Source organism: Ascaphus truei, chromosome 3 (genome assembly GCF_040206685.1).
Source record: "Ascaphus truei isolate aAscTru1 chromosome 3, aAscTru1.hap1, whole genome shotgun sequence".
Classification (NCBI taxonomy): Eukaryota; Metazoa; Chordata; class Amphibia; order Anura; family Ascaphidae; genus Ascaphus; species Ascaphus truei.
In genome coordinates, this window is record NC_134485.1 from 72,780,053 (window position 1) to 72,803,315 (window position 23,263).

The window sequence follows — 23,263 nt, forward strand, 5'->3', positions numbered from 1 at the left end:
TCTTCTCTGGACAGCAACCTTCTAATGAGGACACCTCCACCAGGACGCGATGCAGAGGGGAGCCCTTCGCCCGGGCGACCAGACTTAAGGAGCCATCGTGCTCCGCGGTCACCTGGAGGCTCACCCCCGACACCCCTGGGGCAGTCGACTCACCCTTGTCGGCGTTAGGTACTGGTCCCCATTCTAGGACCGATGGTACCTCTGTAGTAGGTCGGACTGACCATTGTAGGGCACACGGGCCCACAGCAGGGTCCGCAACATCGGAAGACACCTCTTCCAGGGTACACGGAACCACAGCAGACTCTGTAGCCTCTGCATTACCGCTGGGGTGGTTCGCCGGTAGGCGCATCGCCACCGATGGGACTTCCACCTTTTCCCCGGAAGATCTCATGACAGTATCCTCCGCAAGGTAGTCACCAGATTCTCCTGAAATGCAGCCAGTGGTTGTGGGTACAAAGCTGGCGTGCTCCGGTACCTCCACTGCAGTCGCGCTCTTCTCCGCCAAGGGTTCACTTAGCTCCTTAGCTGACTCTGTAGGCTGGGGTACAATAGGCATCAAGAAAATTGCACCGCAACAATCACATTGAGGTTCCCATGCCAGTGCACCTCTAGGACAGTCACAGGTGGGGCTAAAGCACTGCGTGCACGGCTCCCCATCCACCTCGGTGATCCTGAAGTCTAGTGGCACTTGGGACATAACGGCTCCCTCGTCATAGGCTTCTTGCAAGCAGGGGCACAGTAGCATAAGGAGATCTATTCCTGGCGCTCGCCAGGGCACATACACATTAGGGTGTATCCCCTGACAGTCTATCTCATCCTCATCATAGAACAGAGAGTCTATCTCATCCTCATCCTTAGAGATCAGAGTGTCTATCACAGCGTCCACGTATGGTTGAAGATAACCGTGCTTGCTCCCCCTGGTGGAATCTAAAGGAAGGGCACCTTTTACAAGGAATTGTTTTTCGCTCTGCACTGAGTCACTCACAGCACAGGGGAGGGGCTCTGATTTTCGCGCCAAACCCGGACAGAATGTTGCGACATCTTTCTGTGCAGGCTTGCAGTCAGCAGCACGTGCGCTCTCCTGGTTTGGCGGGAGACGCCATTTTGCTGGGTCGGCATAGACTAGGGGGTACCCTTCTGAGGGGCCCCCGGGTATGAACAGCGCGGACGGTGCCTCTGCCAGGCATATATCCTCAGTGTGAGTTACAACAAACAAAATGGTTTTCCATGTGGACGTGGGATCTTGTTCCTCCTCTAAGACACATGCCCACGGCCACCCAGGAATTTTACACATATACTCCCGGACTTTAACCGCGGGTATACGAGCGGGTATGCCTCCTACCGCCACTACCTGGCCAGGCTCCATATACTGCCTCAAAGCCCAGGCAAGGACCTCGTCTCCGGACTTTACAAACATAGCGACAAAAATAGGAACGGGACAATTTAGAAAAAATGGACAGGGCACCCCAGGTGTATCTCAGCAGCGCCTCCAAATGTAACGGGTATTCCACCCCACCCAATCTCATATGTAGTGTGGGTGAGTAGAACATGTGTTGTTACCGGTGTGGTGCGTATACCTGCAGGCTCACAGGAGGTCTGAGCCTCCGCTAATGAGAGCCTGGGGTGAATCCTCTGGAACGGATCTTCTTTCACAGCGCCTCCACCTATGTAGGATTCTAGGGAAGTGTAGAATGACCCTACATAGGAACCCAATAAGAAACTACACACACAGTGATTATATATAACTAAGGGCTTTACTACGAACATAGAGAATATCATAATCCATTACATAACATCATAACCTGTGTCCCTCTCACGAGGAGACACTACCCGTGGTGACGTCTCGCAGGACGATTCCCCGACACCAGGTGATCCCACCCAGTGTCCCAAGAACCCCACCCAATGTCCCGTACTCCTACAGAGATAGTCACTGGGTGACTGCGCAGTCACTAAAACCTCTAGGCCTGTTGGTGCACATATAATATTGATACCTTCCGAGCACTCCGATGCTCGGGCCTGCAACACTCTTCTCAAAGGGTCAGACGTCCGTCTGATCCTTTCCAGGTACTCTGCCGGTGGACCCCAACGAGGGCCCCACCGCTCCACGGGAACTGCAACCGATCACGGCAACACCAACCGCATGGGAACAGCAACCGCCGCTATCAGCTTTCTGCCTAACTACTTCTAGAGTGACAGCAACCCTAACCTAGGGCCTGTCCCTGAGGAACCGCAACCTGGGATGGCTTGGGGAAAACTCCTAGGGCCTGTGGAACATTAACCTGCCCCCCCTTCCCCTAGCTACCCAGTCTCAACTGTAACTGCTAATCCTAACAGCCTAACGCACCTGCAGCCAACACTCAGCTCACACTGTCAGCCTGCAGACATTCACACACACTTCACACACACTGCACGCACTGCGCCCAGCACATGCAGCGACACACACACAGACAGCTGCAATCACACACAGCCACCTGGATCCCGTAGCAATCCACTACTAGCACACTGTGCCTATTTGCCAGTGCCCACAGCCCTCTCCGCTGTGGCACTGCCAAACCTGCACCTTACACACACTAAGGGCGACCTCCCTATCTAGGGCCGTCCCTTATCAGTTACCCACTAACCTGGTGGGGAGTTGGGGCCTACCTGGAGGGTGTGGGTACCTATCTGGATGCAGGAGTTGCACTCACTCCCTGCATCCTTCCTTCCCCTTCAGCTCCGCTGCTCCAACTGACTCACCAAAGCCCGGGAAATGTATCTATTCTCCCTCCAAGGCAGTCCTACAGCCCTATTGGCTCCTATCAAGCACCTGGTGCCTGCCTCGCTATGCCTCATGGGAATTGTAGTCCCGAGGCCCCTACAATAACATTGAGGCCGCGTGCGTGCCTTCCCTCTGCCTACACAAACCTGTAATGGCCGCCGCAACCTCTCACTAACTTCCTCTACTCTCGCGCGACTCTCCTGCGCCTTCCCTGCCCTCACGCAACTGTTCCCTGGCTCTAGGGTTCTCCCTGCGCATGCGCGACTCTGCCCTGTCTCTCGCAGCCTCCCTGCGCATGCGCGAGCTAACTGGGCCGCCGGGGACTCACTGCGCATGCGCGAGTTGAAGCGCAATGGCGGCGCCCTATCCGCCCGGCCCCGGGAGCGCCAGGAGCCCTGAGATGCGCGTGCGGCCTTGGCAACCGGCCGCACGCGTCCCCGGCAACCCCCGAGCCGGGACCTGACCGCCCTCTCCCCTGCCACTGCCGAACGGAGCCGCCATTGGACGCGGCGACCCCCGCGATCGGCAGTCAGGTGAGGGGGGTGCGGTAGCGCTGGGGAGACCTGGCTACATAAATAAAAATAAATCCCCTAGGTGAGAGCTTCATGCTCTTGGCCTTCCTTCTCCGTATAGATAGCTATGCTTCATGCACCTGACTTATCTCCTCCACGGGCACGATATGTTGCACACACCCAGTTATTCTAACTTCCCGGGCAAGCTCTACATACATATTTGTGCAAAAAAGTGGTTAATTGGCGCTCCAATACAGAGTGTGAAAACAGTGATAAATTATATTGAATTAAGTTCTATAATCAATAAGAGGTATATACAGTGCACTAATATAACATAAATAATGATAGTGCAAATGTGTAAATCATGTAAAATTTAGTGAATAAGGTGAGAAGGTCGCAGCTCAACCCTGTATAGAGACGGTCCAATTTCTCTTCTACTGTACATACACATGCCTGGCCACTTCTCCTCTTTCCCCTCCCCTGGTTAGCTCATTCGCGCCCGGCTGCTTTCCCCTCCCACGGGACTGGCTAGCTTTGCTCTCACACGTGGTCAACACTGCAGGCACAGTCATCTTTTGGAAGGATATTTAAATGAATATGCCCTATTTATAGGGTGTCACATCCTTTAGTATGCCTATAGGAAGGGCAGTATGGCAGACATGGTTCCTCCCGGTTTCCCCCACGGGAGCTTTTTCCTGTCCTGTGTGTTGCTTAACATTCTTTGTTAGTTGGAGGATGCATCAACGTTTTCTGACCTCTAACCCTCTGCCCTACAGCTCTACATTAGTATACAGCTTGTATGTAGTAAAGCCAATGCCCCCAATTCAATAAATCTTAACCAAATTGTTATCATTGTTACCGATTCGTTACCTATGTATACACGACTATTGTAAGGCTGTTGCCTGTAATTGTTGTGTGGGGGGATTGAAATTTCACCCTGTCTAGGGGCAGAATGTAGGTGCGGATCAGGTGCTCTGGGAGCGGCAGCAATGGTGATTGACAGGTCAAGTCACTACCACACAGCTCAGTGAGGAGAGCGGGGAGAGAACGAGAGCAGGAGGCAAAGGCAGAAAGTCTGAGGGTGGAGCTAGTCAAAAGGGCATGGCTCGATAGAGCCCTCCTGTGGCAGGAGTGGTTTGTGTTTGTCATAGAGTGTAAGGATCGAGGAGTCATGCCGCCCTCTGCGAGCTCCCCACTCACCTCCGCTCCTTGCTCCCATCTTCCCTGCTCCCGCTGCTGGTGGTGACGCCGCTCCTTCGGGGACCACTCGTGCGCGCGCACCTCGCTCCAGGCTAAATGTATTTTCTTCCAGCTTACGTCCTCACGCCAACATCCGTCTTCGCTGCTGACGCACCTCCATGCTGCTGACGCACCTCAACGCTGCATTTTACTCATTGGTTACTCTCTCCTACTTATGCTCAGCTGCCCCACTGGCAGATTGGCTGAGCATAATTCAATGTTCCGTTGTGTTCATTGCTTCCTAGCCTTACAGTCTTGTCTTGTCCTCTTGGTCGCAGCTCTCTGTTATTGACCCGGCTTGTTTTGGACTCCGCTCTTCTGTACTCCTGACCCCGGCTAACTGCGACAATCCGCACCTCTCCAACCCTGACCTCGGCATCCATACAATGACTATTCTCCTCTCTCCAACCCGGACCCTGGCTAATAGTACCTGCAAGGATCCGTACCTCTCTGACCCAGACCCCGGCAAGTATATCGACTATCCATACTTCTCCAACCCAGACCGTCTACCTTGACCAACCTACACTCCAGACACGCCCATGCGGCTGTAGGTGGTGTTTATATCCATCCCCACCTTGGCCCCACGGTCACACCTTGTTTGTAGTGAGCAGATTGTGACATAGAGACGTGTCTGTTTGAGAGACAGAGCATGCCTGTGTGTGAGAGACAGATTGTGCCTTTGTGTGAAAGACAGAGCATGCCTGAGTGTCACACACACTCTCACGGTCACACTCTCAGTCACACAGTCACACTCAGTCACACTCACACACGGTGACACAGAGCCGCCAAAATTCTGTCTGTCTCATAAGTATTTAATATTTTTGTCCCCGGGCCCAGGACTAGAGTCTGCCGAAGAGAGGCCCGGCCTGGCAGAGAGGAGCTCGCAGCTGCTGGGGAGAGCCGGGGCCCGACAACCAGTAGCCTGGCAGCTGGACACAGAAGTTGACCGGGCCCAACTTCCAGTGCCGGCTGGGCCCACCGCAGCCACCAGACCTGGGACACTTGTCCCGGCTCTCCCCCCCTGTCGTGGCCCTACATATATACATGCATTGATGCATAAAATATATGCATACATACAGTGTTCACAATCTTTATTGAGCATGTTAGACCTCACTCAACCCATCCTCGCTTAAACTCTCATTTTCACAAGCACACACTCACCCATCCTCTTCTTACACACTCCACATTCACCCTCACACATCATACTCACCGGTTTATTGAACACAAACTCCACATTTATCCACTTTCTCACACAGCCCACTCACCCTCCATCTCAATCATACACTCCACATTCACCCCTACCCTTCTCTTACTTACAATACACAACTTTCCCCCGCCCCCAGACACACACCCAAAGCCATCACTCCTCCCTTCTTCCCTCATCCACCTTCCTACACACCTAAAACATATTAGCAGCCTGCGCATCCAGCAGAGAGTTTCTCCATGGGGTCACGGCACCCTAGGCAGTGGGACGCAGCATACCTGGGTACCTCGGTACACTGGTTGAGAAACACTGATCTGGACACATACTTTTAATTATAGTAGGCATAGAGAGTGAGAAAGGGAAGCACAAATACAGACACACACATATTTATATAGAGAGACACACACATATATAGATATATATATATTTCTGTTCTTCTTGTGAATTATTATACTCATGTATTCTTCTTAACTATATCTCACAATAGGACCCAGATTCACCTCACAGCCTACCTATTAAGATTGCTTGCGCTCGCACTACTATTGTGTAAACCAGGGGTGCGCAATGTTTTTATCCTGCACTCCCCTGCCGGGTCTCCCCCCCCCCTACACTCCCGCATGACTCCGGCGTCAAATGACACAGCGGGTCATGTGACGTCACGGTGCCATGGCAACGCGACGTCACATGACCCTGCTGCATCACTTGATGCCGGGTTGCCATGACAACGCGTTGCTGAAAGGTATGGTAGTTTTACAGAGGCCTCATGCGGACTCCTGGCATTTCATTTAAATGCCTTCGGGGAAGCGTGAGGCCTCTGTAACGGGCGCGCCCCCTCCCCGAAAATCTCGTGCCCCCCCACTTTGTGCACCCCTGGTGTAAACAATTAAAGGCATGATTACATTTACTACTTCAATGGCAAAATATATACAAACTCACTGCTTATACCATTTAACAAAGTAACGTGTTAGCATGTAAATGTTAACGCTAAACCTGCCTCTAAATAAATAGCCCCCATAATGTGTGTAAATTTTCTTGAGTAGCAATCTGCACCAGATGTGACAATATATATTGTGTAATATAATGCAGCGTGAAGCAGAAAGTGGTACAGTACAAAACAAGCTTATGTAGGTCAATCATAGAGCTTGTTAATAGCCAATTACTGCTATGTCTGCAATGTTGATATATTTTCAGCATTGCTTCCATTGTACTTGCAGGACAAGGGTTTTACAATGTTGCGTTAAGGAAATCCCGAAGGGCTTTGGGTGTGTTGTCTGGCTCAACAGTATTCATTTACAAAAAAAGCACAACAAATACTCTATCAAGAGGATTATTTTAAATTTAAATAAGTTCTTTAATAAACTCTGGTTAACAGTTATATATTATTAAATAATATATTTAACACTAGCATGTGAATGTCCTCTCAGTCAATTAGCAAGAAAATGCCCCTGTACTTATTGAATGACACGACAGTGGCTAATTGCCATTCTTATCTGTGTTTAGTATCTGAAGAATGTTTGATTGTTCTACTTTTTCTGATAAAACATTAAAAGGCATGTCAATAGAAGATTAAAGGAATTCCCTTTCTCTCCCAAATTGTACTAACATCTGGAATTGTCTGATATGCATTACTCAGAGACGTACAGAAACATTGCTAGTTTTGTGGGGAAACTCCTAGTTTCAGGCACTTAAAAAAAAAAAAAAAATCTAGAGGTCAACAAGAAACACTATACAGTAAAGTGAAATATATATATATATATATATATATATATATATATATATATTACTAGCTGATATACCCGGCGTTGCCTGGGATGTAATTTTCCTGCTCCCCCTCTGTCTCCGCTCCCCTCGCCCGTTCACAGCTCCATTCCCCCCCCCCCATTCCCAGCTCTATTCCCCCCGTTAAGCTCCGTTCCCCCCTCACAGCGCCACACATCACTCTCCGCCCCCCTGCACCTCACATCACTCTCCGCCCCCATGCACCTCACATCACTCTCCCCCACCCCTGTACCTCACATCACTCTTCCCCCCCTGCACCTCACATCACATTTGTGTATTGCCCATTTACCCCTGAACTGACCTTAGGGACAGCTCTTTGGATACTTTTACATTAGCAATGTTTGAATTTGTCCCAGCTTTCAACCTATCGTTTTTTTAAAATAAATGATCGACACAAGTTTGTGAGGGTAAATTCTATGCATAAGATGTGGATTCTGAGTTTCTCTCTCTCCTCTTCCCCCTCCCCCCTCCTCCACTGAGCTGCAAAAATGCTCCATGTCACACTCGCTCAAAGCCACAGGGGCACTAAAAAGGTTAAGACACTTAGGGGCATATTCTACTAGCTGTGAGTTGTCCAAATTTGTGTGGAAAGAGCCTTTTCCGCTAGGATTTGCAGGTTTTGGTATTCTGTAAGCCTTTCTCGCATGTCCAAAGCGTGCAGAAATGGCTTTTTTAGAAGCGTTTTCATGCTAGAGTTGCTACCCGGAATAGGAGGGGTTGTGGGTTCTGATCCTGTTGGGCTTGATGCTAGTACTCCCTTAATCACAAAGGGACTTAGACGTGTCAGTATCGGTGTTATGGAAATATTTTATGAGGTGTGGGGTGTGGCGGTAGGGAGGGTTTGGCCCGGGATTAACGGGGTTACCCCCCAAGGGCCCCCCCTCTAACCTCGCCAGGGAGACAAGGGGTTAACTGGGCTGAGGCCCAGAACTGTGACTTAACCCTTGCTAAATAACATGAAAATGCTTATTCCCCTGTGTAAATGATGTTGTTGCTGGATCAGGGTCTGCATAACCCACCCACTGGGACTTAAGGGGTTAATGAGCTACAGTTTAAGAAAATTCCACTGTATTATGTCCTTTAAGGAAATCTGGACTTCAAAGGGTTAATTGAAGTTGAATGTGAAAAGAGAAGGTTTTAGAACCCCACATGATAGATGCAGATGGGGGAATGCAAGCTTTTGCCTAAATACTGCACCGACACACTTTATTCGAGCAAATACCCAGTATGTACCTGGCAGATACCTGGAATGCGCCGCTCCTCACCTCTGACAAGCCCCGTTGTGTTTGCCTTCCCAGCCTGGGTTCATGCCTGGCTGAGGGGCGGCTGATCTGTTAAATGATAATGATTAGGATTTAATAGGCTGCAATGCTTCGCGTGTCTACCAGATGGCATAAATTCATGAATTGTAATGCAGTATATATATATATACTGTGCAGTATTGCAGCCAGCGGGAATAAAATGCTTCAATCCCTGCTTGGAAAATACCTCAATGCACTCGGGCAGAAAACAGTCACAAACCTCAATACACCCGGGTATACCCGAATTCGTGGGACTAGCCGAGCTCGAATAAAGTGTGTCGCCAGTGTATTGGTTCTCTGTGTTTTAAAACTGCCCTGCAGTTGGTTTGTCCTGGGATTTAAACCCAGGTTGGTGACAAAAGGCAGTGCTGAATAAACAGTTACCTGAAAACTGGTATTTTGGTAACGGAGTAAGCCAGGACCCTGAGCCTTGGGGTACAGCCTCCGGGTCACCCCCCAAGTACACACATATTAAAAATATAACTTTGTCATAAGAGGGACATATATTTTTGATAAAGTGACTTTTTGCAGTTTTTGAAATACACAGACAGAATGCTAATGGTGTGCTAATGTACAGGCAGAATGCCTGTCTTTGTAATGCGTAAGGAACCAAATGGTCCTCATATGAGTATTCACGTGAGTCTATTCACTGGAAGTGTATATCAACAGAGAGGTGTGATACATCGCCCTGATCAATAGGTAACTGACCTAATTGTTTATGCAAAGAGCAATAGCCCACTTCAAAAGGTTTTATTGATGGGGCCAGGGGGGGGGGCTACCCCCAACAGGATATCAAAAGTGAGTAACTTTATTAAATATAAGAATACTATGAGATGTCCTTGGCTGAAAAGGATAAGAATTACATATGTGTATCCGTTGGATGTAGCCCATCGTTTTGAGGCTAAACATTGTACATTTACCTGTTACGAAATGCCAGATATTAATATCTCTATTAATGTTCATATTACAATGTAATTTTTGGTCTTCCTGCGAGCGTCAGGTGCCACCGGCCGTATTAATATATCTCACCGGACTGTGTGTATTACGGAACGGAAGTTATGCAATGATTTGCAGTAAATATGAAATTTTGGTTGAAGTTCTCAGAAACTGCAGCCCCCCTGCTATGATAATGAGCAGGGAAGAGGATGCCTTTGTAAACGTGGTAACTCACATTTACACACCAAGGTTTCCTGCAGGAGTGAACATGACAAATGTCCACCCTGCTTCAAAGGGTTTATTGATGGGGGGGCTACCCCAAGCTGGAAGTCCCAAAATGAGCTTCAAAAGCTTCCAAGGGACATTTGCTAGCCGTCTCGGCACCTAAGGTTACAGATAGAGGGACAAACGGTATATAAACTAGCTGTCCACCCTCTATCAGGTGTTCATGCTGTTCAGGTTCATGCTGTTCATTGTTCTTCATGCAAATGATCTTCATGCATGCATGTGACCTGCCTGTTTTGCTGTGATGTCAACACAAATATGGAAGAAGTGGCAGTCTGTAATCCTGCTGGCTGTCTTGCCATAATCTTTACGTAAGTGTCTATATTTTGCCTGTTATTGTATAATCTGTTGTGTTCACCTTTATCAAGGAATAAATTCTATTTGTTATATCTAAGTCTCGTCCCAGTTCAAACCCAGGTATATATATATATTTATATATAGTTTTGGTGTACAATTACAGCCTGTCGCAAGCTCTCGTGACAGGCTTGTAATTAACTGGTGGCAGCGGTGGGATTGAACTGGACCTGGATTACAGTATTCTGCGGGGTACTGTGATCCAGTGGGAACTTGATGGTAATTGCAAGTTCCTGGGACTAAAGATATTGAACACACAGTGTACAACATATAACACAAGATATGGCACCTCCTCACTGTTCCCCTACTTGTGAGAAGCATTTCCTCCAGAACAAAAGTACCGTCCATCCGTCTGACTGGAGCCGGGCACTGAGACCAGAGGAGTGCATCAAGTCGGCGCGGGGAGCAGCAGCCAGCAAGGCTGAGAGAGAGACAGCAATCGGTGAGCATGAAACCCGGCAGGCTGAGCAAAGATCCACAGCTGCAGCTGCTGTAACCATCACACCGCCCGGAGAGCAGGGAAGGGACCCAGCTCCGGGACGGCAGAGACTTGTGGAGGGAGCGGGTGGTCTTGCACCAGGAGAGGTATTGGCCGTTGCGGCGGCCAGTCCATTTTACCCAGAATTGCTGGCCCTGATGTTTGCGCAGGGAGAGATGTTCCCGGCTGAGCGGCTCGAGCAGCTGAAGCTGACGATGATCCGACCCACTTATCCCCTCCCAGAGCCCGGCGCTCAAGCCTCTCCGCTCTGGACTCCGTTGCCCCTTGCTGGGGTTAGTCCACCGGCGGCGGAGAAGCTCTGGAATGAGCCCGGCGCTCAGGCAACTCCGCTCTGGACTCCATTGCCCCTTGCTGGGGTTAGTCCACCGGTGGCGGAGAAGCACCGGCAGCTGCTGCGGCACTACCAACAAATGGGCCACAATAATGCCCAGTGCCCTGACCGTGCGCGGTCAGGCGAAGAAGCCCCTCAGGGCCAACGCTCACGAGCTGCGGAAAAGATGACCCAGTTAGCGGCATCCTCTGATGGCTCCCGCCCAGCCAGGGCGACAACCCTCCTCGGGACGTCTCCTGGAGAACCTGGACGGGCTGCATCAGCAACAGTGGCGGAGAGCAGCGGCCATCCACCTGATCCCGGCGGAGAACCAGCGGCGGCGGCAGAGAAGACGCCGCCACTCCTGCATCCTGCCGGCGGCAGTTTTATTCGGGGGGAGGGACAGGGGTTGTGGGAGGGGGTTATTTTACCAAGTTTGCATGGAGCTGTGTTCCTCCACAAAGACCTGGGACCCTTGTCCTGCACCGTTTTACCTGTACCCAACCCGGGCGCTGTTGCGGCAGCGGCCCGGTGCTGCCCAGCCCAGATGGGGCCGGCGGCGGCCGCTCCAGTCCCCCTGCAATTGGGACCAACGAAGGCGGCGGTCTCTGCGGGGACCAGCAAGGTAAGCCAGACCAAGTCGCAGACTGACCCTGACTTATTTTTCCCTATGACTGTACCCTGTTGTTTCACTCTAGGGGTGACTGGGGGGTGGCAGGAGATAGGGGCACCAGGGGAGGGGAAGGAAGGGCAGCTTGTAGGGCCGCCAGGCTTCCCCATTACCTGGGCAGAGCAGCAAGGGGACTCTCAGTTAAGAGCCCCACTGTTGCAGCCTTGCTATGGGCTGGAGGTACCAGGGGTTGTGGCACAGTTAGACCACCCCCAGATTACCTGCCAGCCAGGAGCTAAGGTGGGTGCATCTGCACCAGCAACCCTGAGCTCACCTCCGGTAATGGGGGCACAGCTTCAGGGAGAGGGGCTAGCCCCGTTAGCACCCAGCTCTAGGGTAGGATTGCCTGGGAGAGGGTTGGGTGGGCCAGTGGGAACCAGGGAGGGAAGGCAGCGAGTGAGCCAGCCAGTTTTCCCCGTTACCCTGGCAAAGCCTCAGGGGGTGTCTCAGATCAGCAACCCCCTGTTACCCCCAGCCCATAGCTAGGCTGCATCAGGGGTTGTGGCACAGTTAGACCACCCCCAGATTGCCTGCCAGCCAAGAGCTAAGGCGGTTGCATCTGGAGAAATGCCCCTGGGCTCATCCCCGGTAATGGGGAGACAGTGTCAGGGAGATGGCCTCACTCAGGTGTCCCTAGGGTCCAGGCTAGGATTAGCTAGGGAGAAGCGGAGTGAGGGGAGGCTGCAGGTAGGTAGCCAGCAGCAGATCTCAGTGAGAGAAGGAGGGCTAGTGGTAGCCAGGGAGGGAAAGCAGCAGGTATTGCAGCTAGAGTTTCCTGTTACCCTGGCAGAGCCCCAGGGGGTTTCTCAGATCAGCAACCCCCTGTTGCAGCCTAGCTATGGGCTGGGGGTATCCGGGGCAGTGGCAGGCTTGTGCCACCCCAGGGATACCTGCCAGCCAAGCGCTAAGGCGGTTGCATCTGGAGAGGTGCCCCTGAGCTCATCCCTGGTAAGGGGGAGACAAGGTCGGGGAGGTAGGTGCACTCAGGTAGTTCCAGGGTCTGGGGTAGGATTGCCCAGGGAGGAGAGGAGTGCAGGTGGGCTGCAGGGAGGTAAGCAGCAGGCTGAGGTGCTGGGCCTAGGGGAGGCTAGGCAGGGAGGCACCGTGGAGCAGGGGGAGATAGGAGATCAGTGGGGTGTTAGGCAGCTGGCAGAAGCTAGGGATGGGCTAGGTAGGCAGAAGGTCCCTTGTTCTGACTGGCCAGGAGTGACCCCTCTGACAGAAACCCCTGGGTTCCCAAAGGAGAGGCTGTGGGTAGATAGGCAGCCAGGGAGGAGAGTCAGGAGTATAGCAGGGCAGCTACAGGGTGGCACAGAGCCAGGGCAGGTAGGGTTCCTACAGAAGAGTGACATAACCCTGTCCCAGACTTGGTTGACAGGAAAGCGACGGTCTGTGCTATATAGCTGGTCTCCTGTTGGTGCAGAGATATGCCAGTTTCTGGGCAATGTGCACCGGAGCCCCTTTCACCCTGGACTTGGTTCCCAAGGCACTGGGTGGGGGGCAGAGGGAGGCAAAGGAGAATGCCCGGCTTTGCAGGAACTGGACTTTACAATCCACTGTGTACTGGTCAATGCCGGAGGACAATTTTGCCAGGCCAATTCCTCAGGACGTATTGAGTGCGTCAAGAGCGCCAGTGGTATCCCAGGGCCATGGGGAGGCCGCTGGGGTACCAGGGGCCCTTGAGCAGGGGAGGTGTGGCGGTAGGGAGGGTTTGGCCCGGGATTAACGGGGTTACCCCCCAAGGGCCCCCCCTCTAACCTCGCCAGGGAGACAAGGGGTTAACTGGGCTGAGGCCCAGAACTGTGACTTAACCCTTGCTAAATAACATGAAAATGCTTATTCCCCTGTGTAAATGATGTTGTTGCTGGATCAGGGTCTGCATAACCCACCCACTGGGACTTAAGGGGTTAATGAGCTACAGTTTAAGAAAATTCCACTGTATTATGTCCTTTAAGGAAATCTGGACTTCAAAGGGTTAATTGAAGTTGAATGTGAAAAGAGAAGGTTTTAGAACCCCACATGATAGATGCAGATGGGGGAATGCAAGCTTTTGCCTAAATATTGGTTCTCTGTGTTTTAAAACTGCCCTGCAGTTGGTTTGTCCTGGGATTTAAACCCAGGTTGGTGACAAAAGGCAGTGCTGAATAAACAGTTACCTGAAAACTGGTATTTTGGTAACGGAGTAAGCCAGGACCCTGAGCCTTGGGGTACAGCCTCCGGGTCACCCCCCAAGTACACACATATTAAAAATATAACTTTGTCATAAGAGGGACATATATTTTTGATAAAGTGACTTTTTGCAGTTTTTGAAATACACAGACAGAATGCTAATGGTGTGCTAATGTACAGGCAGAATGCCTGTCTTTGTAATGCGTAAGGAACCAAATGGTGCCTCATATGAGTATTCACGTGAGTCTATTCACTGGAAGTGTATATCAACAGAGAGGTGTGATACATCGCCCTGATCAATAGGTAACTGACCTAATTGTTTATGCAAAGAGCAATAGCCCACTTCAAAAGGTTTTATTGATGGGGCCAGGGGGGGGGGGCTACCCCCAACAGGATATCAAAAGTGAGTAACTTTATTAAATATAAGAATACTATGAGATGTCCTTGGCTGAAAAGGATAAGAATTACATATGTGTATCCGTTGGATGTAGCCCATCGTTTTGAGGCTAAACATTGTACATTTACCTGTTACGAAATGCCAGATATTAATATCTCTATTAATGTTCATATTACAATGTAATTTTTGGTCTTCCTGCGAGCGTCAGGTGCCACCGGCCGTATTAATATATCTCACCGGACTGTGTGTATTACGGAACGGAAGTTATGCAATGATTTGCAGTAAATATGAAATTTTGGTTGAAGTTCTCAGAAACTGCAGCCCCCCTGCTATGATAATGAGCAGGGAAGAGGATGCCTTTGTAAACGTGGTAACTCACATTTACACACCAAGGTTTCCTGCAGGAGTGAACATGACAAATGTCCACCCTGCTTCAAAGGGTTTATTGATGGGGGGGGCTACCCCAAGCTGGAAGTCCCAAAATGAGCTTCAAAAGCTTCCAAGGGACATTTGCTAGCCGTCTCGGCACCTAAGGTTACAGATAGAGGGACAAACGGTATATAAACTAGCTGTCCACCCTCTATCAGGTGTTCATGCTGTTCAGGTTCATGCTGTTCATTGTTCTTCATGCAAATGATCTTCATGCATGCATGTGACCTGCCTGTTTTGCTGTGATGTCAACACAAATATGGAAGAAGTGGCAGTCTGTAATCCTGCTGGCTGTCTTGCCATAATCTTTACGTAAGTGTCTATATTTTGCCTGTTATTGTATAATCTGTTGTGTTCACCTTTATCAAGGAATAAATTCTATTTGTTATATCTAAGTCTCGTCCCAGTTCAAACCCAGGTATATATATATATTTATATATAGTTTTGGTGTACAATTACAGCCTGTCGCAAGCTCTCGTGACAGGCTGTCTGATGCATTTAAATATACTTCGCATATTATTAGAATATCTCCCAGGTACCTTCAGGTGTGTTCCTTTTCAAGCACAAGTGTCTCTCCCTATGTTATTAGGAGGGAGGTTTGAGGGGATTTATATACAACTTGAGACTCTATTAAAATAACCTATTCTATCCCTCTTGCTCACTCTCTCCGTTGTCGCATTTTATTCCGTGATTTATGACCATGTCAAACAGTGCGGTTTTGGAAGACCGAACTCACAGCTAATAGAATATGCCCCTCAGAGTATAAACAGCTAAAATCTAATAAGGTTTGAAAAGGGTAATGCTGACTTTTTTTTTAGGGTGGTGCTGCTGAACTGTATTGGGACAACTGATCTACGTAATAGGAAACGCATGATAAAAATGAGAGTGGAATCATCAAAGCGAAGATGATTAGGGAGTTGTGACATACGTTAAGGTGCTAAATACAGTGAAGGCAGTATAGGTACATGTGATAGAAATCCTATTAATGCCACCGGATGGATCGGGCTGACGCTGGGCTGTTTTAAAACTGTATCGTGAGTGTTATTCTGTTATTCTGTTGTTTTTTTGCACTTAATAAATCCTATTCGCTTACTCACCGAGTTCGGCCCATTTCTTCCAATTTGGGCACCCGGGAGAGAAGCAACTCACATACTGCCTCCATTGGGAGGGTGAGAAAGCTACCTATTGCTTCTGGCAGTACTCCCTAAGGGAAAGACTGCATATTAGACTTTGTAAGCCAGCCTTATTACCTCATTAACCCCTGACCAATAGCAGGCTATCCAAACATATAGAAGCCCGCTAGTCACCCATATATATGACATATTTTATTATTTATTTATTTCACTTACCCCCAAGTCGAACTACACGCTTTATAGTTCCAATCTTGCATTTACACAATTGACATTGGCATTTTCGAACTGCACACAAACTGCTCAAACCACACAATTATTTTTTAATTTTTATTTATTTATATTTGGTTTAAAAAAAATTTTTAAAGCTAAATTTATTAACTCTCCATTGTTCTGTTTGCCTACCTAAAACACTGATTCCGTGTTTCCCATTGTTCTATCTCAATTTCTGAGCTAAATTCCGTGCGCTGACCAACCCTCCATTTCCACTGCTACTACAAGAAGATTCCGGGCTTTATCTTCTCTACTGGTCCAGCTGCAGAAAACAACAAGGGCAAGTATACACTACCCTTTCTTTGGTTACACATTACCTCACAGGCAGTACCGCAAGCTTTAATAAATAGGGAGCGCCCCAGCCTTTTCTCTTTTTCCCTCAGAGTATAAACAGCTAAAATCTAATAAGGTTTGAAAAGGGTAATGCTGACTTTTTTTTAGGGTGGTGCTGCTGAGCTGTATTGGGACAACTGATCTATGTAATAGGAAACGCATGATAAAAATGAGAGTGGAATCATCAAAGCGAAGATGATTAGGGAGTTGTGACATACGTTAAGGTGCTAAATACAGTGAAGGCAGTATAGGTACATGTGATAGAAATCCTATTAATGCCAAATTTGGAAAAATAACACTTTTAAACATGGAATAATGCAGTACAAAAAAAAATATGACAATAGTAACTTTAGAACTATTAACAAAGTTCAAGAATTTACAGATAAGGAGTCTATACAGTACATGTCATTAAACTTTAATAATCTCAGGGAACACCATAAAGCTATTAAGAGTTAAGGTGTGGTATGTACTGCTGGTACAAGCATGGGTTATTCACCTCTTCTCGTCTTGCTGTGTGTAGATGAAGCAATAGGCTGTAATCTGATGCAGGTGTTTAGGTAAGTAATACAAGCTTCACGAAAGGTGCCTTACTCCTTTGCGGTAAACTATACAATGTTTTCTCTACACAGCAGATGTATACAGTATATTCATATGCAATAATTAATGTTATTTTCACACTTTTAAGGATAGATTTACAATGGCAAGACAGCCAATAACAACCTTTAACATTCACATGAATGGCCATTAACTATGGTAATGGCTATAACACATTAGTGAATCAAGCCCATACACTATTTACATTTCATAAAGAAGGCACTGCCAAAGCCAGGTCAACAGAATGTCATAGCACAATACAACCCAAGAACAATCCCCTGTGCATATTCCCAGTTGTTCTTATTGTTAGTCTGAGCGTTATTTATAAGGCACCAAGAGAAGATTTAAAAAAAATGACCGATAACATAAGAAGCAAATATAATAACAATCACCGCATATTGTCACAGTATAGCTTGGGGAGCATAATGGATCTATGTGGTTGAAGCTGTGGTGCAGATACTCTTGGTGCAAGCTATAGTGTGGTTTGTACAGTAGGTAACAGTCTTCTTGAATTTCCCCACATGTAGATTACTTCTGGACATATGACATTTATATTTCTCTATGCCAGTGATTCCCAACCAGGGTTCCGCGGAACACTGGGGTTCCGTGAGGCAGCGTCCGGGGTTCCACGAGAATTTGCAAAATTGCATTACCCCTGATGAAGTGACGGCGCGTACGGTGGAGCTACTAACGTCCGTCGGCATTGTCACCTGGAGTTGGACGTTCAGGAGTGACGTCATCAGGGGAAGGTGTCGAGAGGAGTCGTGGCCGCGAGAACAGGAGAGGAAAGCGACGCCAACCCCAGCTGCGGCGGCCGTGGGAGTGGTGCTGAAGCCTGCAGGCCCCCCCCACGAGTCTTCCCTCCCTCAAAGCCACCTGGGCCCTAGGCATTCTTGATCCTCAGCCACTCCCCCTTACCAGCATCCTCTGCCCCCAAACGGCATCCTCTGCCATGCCCCCACCCCCACACCACCCCACCCCTCCCCCCACACAGACCTTCCTGGTACTGAGACTGTTCTGTCCTCCGCGGGCCGTCTGCAGCAGGCTCCTCTGCTACCGCCCGGTAGTAGTACTGCAGCAGGCCCCCCACGTGCCTTCGGTAATTCTGTTTTTTTAAATATGTATTGGGGGGGAGGCGGGGGGTGAGGGTCTTTTTAAAATGTATTGGGGCGGTGGAGATCTTTTAAAAATGTATTGGGGTGGTGGGGGTCTTTTTAAAATGCATTGGGGCGGCGGGGGTCTTTTTAATATGTATTGGCGGGGCTTTTTTAATATGTATTGGCGATGGCGGGTATTTTTATTATGTATTGCTAGGTGGGGTTATATGTATTTAGGGGGGTAGGGTTTTTTAGTATGTATTTTGTGGGGGGATTCAGTGAGAGTGGGGTAATTGACGGAAGGTAGGGGCGAGTGAGAGGAGGGGGGAGGGAGTGAGACGCAGGGGAAAAATACATGCGAGGTGGCAGGGGGGGAGAGTGAGTGAGACGGAGGGGAGAGAAATACATGGGTAGAGGGTTGGAAATAGAGGGGGCTCGTGAGGTGTGACATTTTGTGATTTACCCCTGTGGAACCTAATATGTGTCAGCCTGCTAGGGGATCCCCGAGATTTTTCGAATCACTGCTCTATGCTGACTTGTTTTTTTTTTTTTTTAAAGAGTGATAAAATAGTAATATGATCCGATAACAAAAACCCCACAGAAAACCTTGTTACCATAGTATTCTTCAGAAATACATTTTGTTTAATCTACTTCCAGCACTGAGGTGCCTGTACATACCTGTACTTGTACATAACTGCCCAGGACATACTTGAAAACGAGAGGTAACTCTCAATGTATTACTTCCTGGTAAAATATTTTATAAATCATATAAATAAGTAACCTCTTAAGCCATATACAGTACAAGCTGAATAAATATACATTTGCCTAATTTTCTACTTGCAGCTATTTTGTATTCAAAATATATTGGCACAAATGGAAACTTAATTTTATTTTCTTGCAAGCCTTGTGTGCACATTGCCTTTGCTATGATTTCTGGCACAAGAATTTATATAGCATCTGTGTAAACACTGAAGTTCACATTCTGCTACAAGCACTGTAAACCACCACTTAGATTACAGCTATGATAAAATGAGTTACTGGCATCCAGCACCGAGGGGGTTCATGAACACTGGGCACATTTCCTTCAGTAGTTGCCGTACGTTGCCTTCAATGGGCTTAACCAGTGCACAGAATTGAAGGGATACAGCAGTTTATTTTAGGGTAACACAGACCTATTGTGCATTCTATTTCTTTGGCATAAAATCTCCTTAATCAGTTTTTCTATTTCTGGTTATTATGCTGATTTTGGAGTTCCTTTTTTTTCTAAAAACAGCTTTAATCGAAAATAATGAAAATCAGATGAAGGTTATGGAGGCATCTGAAGAAAACATAAATGGATACAGGTGTTTTTCTAATTCGCTGCCAACATCCAGTTATCCTACAGCCAACTGATTACATATATATCTTACAAAAAGCAAACATGATAGCAAGAAGCAAACTGTCCAATGTCAATTCAAGGGCACAAAATGGGCAGAAATAAGATTACTCCAGCGCCATGACAAACCCATACTGTTTCCCATGACTACCTTTAGACAGGAGCATCTTGCTATAACATTATTATTTCATTGATTGTTGTGATTCACTTATATTTTGCAGCGAATATCTCTTTGCATTTATTGAATAAAAGTATGTATCTTTTTGCAGCAATTTGAATGTTGCCTGGTACATACGATTTGGGTTTGAGTATAAGCCTTAATGTGACAGTGCACTTCAACAAGGTACCTTGTCTCAAATCTTGTATGTTTAATAACGATACATACGTTGTTCCTGATTTTTTTATTCTACACTTTGTGGGCACTCCAGTTTTTTGTTATTTCCGCCGTCCTACTGTGTTATGCTATGTCCTCCATTATCGGTCTTGTACTTTTTCTATGGTGTCTTCCTCATCTTTGATTTCAATGTGTGTCACTCAGAGATGGTACACAACTACCACACACCCATTCTAAACTCCTTTCCAATATAGAAGACAGGGGCAATCCAGTTGGTTAATGAAACACACATCGAGGAGAGATTAGACAGCAGAAGCACACATGGTTTCCTCTTATCTGTTTCTGCCGTGAGAAAGCATAGTATTTACTATGCCATTTTCTTTGGAGACCCTTTCTCTCCATCCATGTACCCAACTAGTATGGACTAAGTTTGAACAAACGTTTAAAATGATGGAATAAGACATGGGATTGGACTACTAAAATAAACTATTGCTCTGTTGAAGATGGAATAGGTATATAATAATGTGGGTATTTCTTCTCATATAAAGCTCATCCTTCTGATGTCTAAGCCTTCTGTCCTAGAATATAACTCAATGTCTTATTTACCAGCCTTCTTTGTCATTGCTTTCATTCATAGCATGAATACTGGATGCCAAATCAACTCTTTTGGGTGAGGAGGAGTGAGTTGCTTTGCTTTGCATTAATTGCCTAGTTATTAGATACAAATTGTGATTAAACAAATATTATTATTATTATTACCATTATTATGTATGAAAAATATGGAACCAGAATCTTATGACTTGTGAATTCTTATATAGAAATGTTATATCCTTAGTGCTTGCAACAAACAACGGAAGTGCATGCATACATGACAGCTATTGCAGCTTTGCAAATTAAATCCATTCTACCCTTCCAGTTACACATGACAATGTCTATGTAACTGTACAAAACATGTGACTTGAAGTACTGTATAAGTAGCCTCTTCTTTCTTGACACCAAAACTCGGCCTGTTAAATAACTTAAACGTTCTAGGTTAATTTGGCCCTATTTTTTTTTAATTTACATCCCATAGCATTTTGGAATTTGTAATCCTACTGTTTGCATTTTAAACAGCGGGACTGCTAATCCAGAATGATTATGAGTAATATCATTGATGGACAAAACTGCCCTGCAAATCAATGGGCAGAAGGTGTCTGATGGCAGACAACTGCTTAATAAATATGGGCCTAAATAGTATTTCGATACAGTTATTCAACTACAATCGTTGACTGATGCCATGTATATATGGCATATACATGATATCTTCTTGCGCTGACCACAAACACTCCAATTCCACTGCCCAATAAGGATCCAGGAAAGATTCTCAATGTGGTCGAGCAGCATATCAACAGAGGGACCAGTATATCAACTATTATTTCTGGTTTTATCTCTTGTTTTATTGTATTTGGATATTTGTCCATTCCACAAGTAGTGTGGATTATATATATTCTGGGGGTGCCACAGTTACCTTTGTATATACTGTAACTAACTACAATCGTTGTCTGTGTTTATGGAAGATTACTTTGCGGGTTTAATATCCAAGTCTGCAAAAATTAACACCAGATTTTTTTTTTTTGTTAAAGTACCTTGCTCCAGTTTTGCAAGCTGGAGATGTTGATAAAATGACTCCCACTGTTTCTTTCACATACTGTACCACTGAAAGCATTTCATTTCATTGTAAATCATGCATCAATAATGAGTTCCTTTTGTGTACATTTTAGCTGAGGATTATTAAGACATATACGTTAACTGTGCGGTTCTCTGCAGCACTCATGCACACCGTGGAGTAGTTTCTAACTTGCAATCTATAAATAATCCTCTAAATGGTTTATTTAAATGTCTATAAGTGGCATTGTAAATAATCACAGTTAGCATTAGTGAAACAAAATGGGAAGCACTGTAATGCAAAACATAACATTTTGAACCTATGTTAATCAGTTTTCAGGCACTTTTGTAAAAATAAAGTATTTGCACATACAGGAGTAGGCCATTCGCAAAGGCGCTGGCTTTGAGGTTGGAAGAACCTAATGTAGTTGCAAATGCAGAGATAGATGAAGTGACTATTTTCACACACGTTTCTCTGTCTGGGCACTAGAAATAAGAATGTACTGTACACACTGGGAATAAAACTAATTTTGCATGTAAATTAGATATATCCTGCCTGTGCTGACTAAAACAAAAAGCACAGGGAAATTGGTCTGCAAAATAACCAATTGAATACACTGCATGTCTCTCTTGCAAGGATGGGCTCAACTGGCACACACAAGGATAATGGACAGCAATTTGTTTCAATAGTTGGGAAACAGTGCTGTGGTGGAAAAGTTTGTGCATTTTCATAGCGCCCTGCCTTAATAGTAAGCAGACTTACAATGAGAAATACATGAAGAAAATCAAATGAAGATGGCAGTTATAATATGGTTTGCAAAGTAGTTTGAGAGAACTCATCACCAGGACATGTAATTTGTTACTTACACTGAAGGACCTCGTAGGAGTACGGAGCTTGTCTGGAGGCACAAATTGGGTTGATTGTGTTAGTTTCATTGTTTGTTGGATCCATGTTTTCTTGTCTTTCCAAACTGTGTTTCTCTTTCCCTTTCCCTGCTTGCTATAACCCTCTCTCTCTGCTGCTGTCCTTGCTATGCTTGCAGTCCAGAGTTCTTGTGTGCAGTGAAAGGCTGCAGAACAATACAGCTCCACTTTCTTTTTGTCCCTCCAGTGAGCCTCTGAGATTAAAAAAAAAGAAAAAGAAGTCTTCTAGTGCTGGAGAAATACAAACTTCTATAACTTGCTCTGGACTTAATGAATGCTCCTCTATACTTCTTATATTGTGCTGCATGAGTCTTAAGGGCACGACACGTTTAGGTAAACATCAACCAAAGGATATAAAAGAAAGTTGTTAATCAGTCATCCAAGTGCACAAGACAGGTTGAAGTTGTGCATTGCAAACCCAGTCGAAACAGAACTGTAAGAAGGAGGAGATCAAGGGATTAAGAAGACTGTCTCCAGAGGCTCTGCTTCTATGACATTCTCTCAGCTATTACCTATTGCCCCGTCCATACTGCCAGCGACGGCGCAGGCACGATCAAAAGGCCGTACCTCTATGAGGCAGGCCATAGATCGCGCGTCTGCGTGTGCGAAGAATAGCAACGACGCAGCAGAATTTTGAACAGACAAAAAAATGTGTCTTTGTCGCGTGACGGCCGGGTCACGTGAGCTGTTCAGCCAATGAGGGCGAACCAGCCTCGT

General features: G+C 46.9%; 1 protein-coding gene across 1 annotated transcript in view; it reads right to left on the minus strand.

The window, feature by feature from the left end:
• LOC142491550 (organic solute transporter subunit alpha-like) overlaps positions 1-22,959 on the minus strand; it is a 43,419-nt gene extending 20,460 nt beyond the window's left edge. Inside the window, exon 1 of the mRNA XM_075594272.1 lies at positions 22,490-22,959. Coding sequence (XP_075450387.1) covers positions 22,490-22,574 — 85 coding nt within the window. The 5' untranslated portion in view covers positions 22,575-22,959. The remainder of the gene's footprint in view (positions 1-22,489) is intronic.
• Positions 22,960-23,263: the final 304 nt, after the last annotated feature.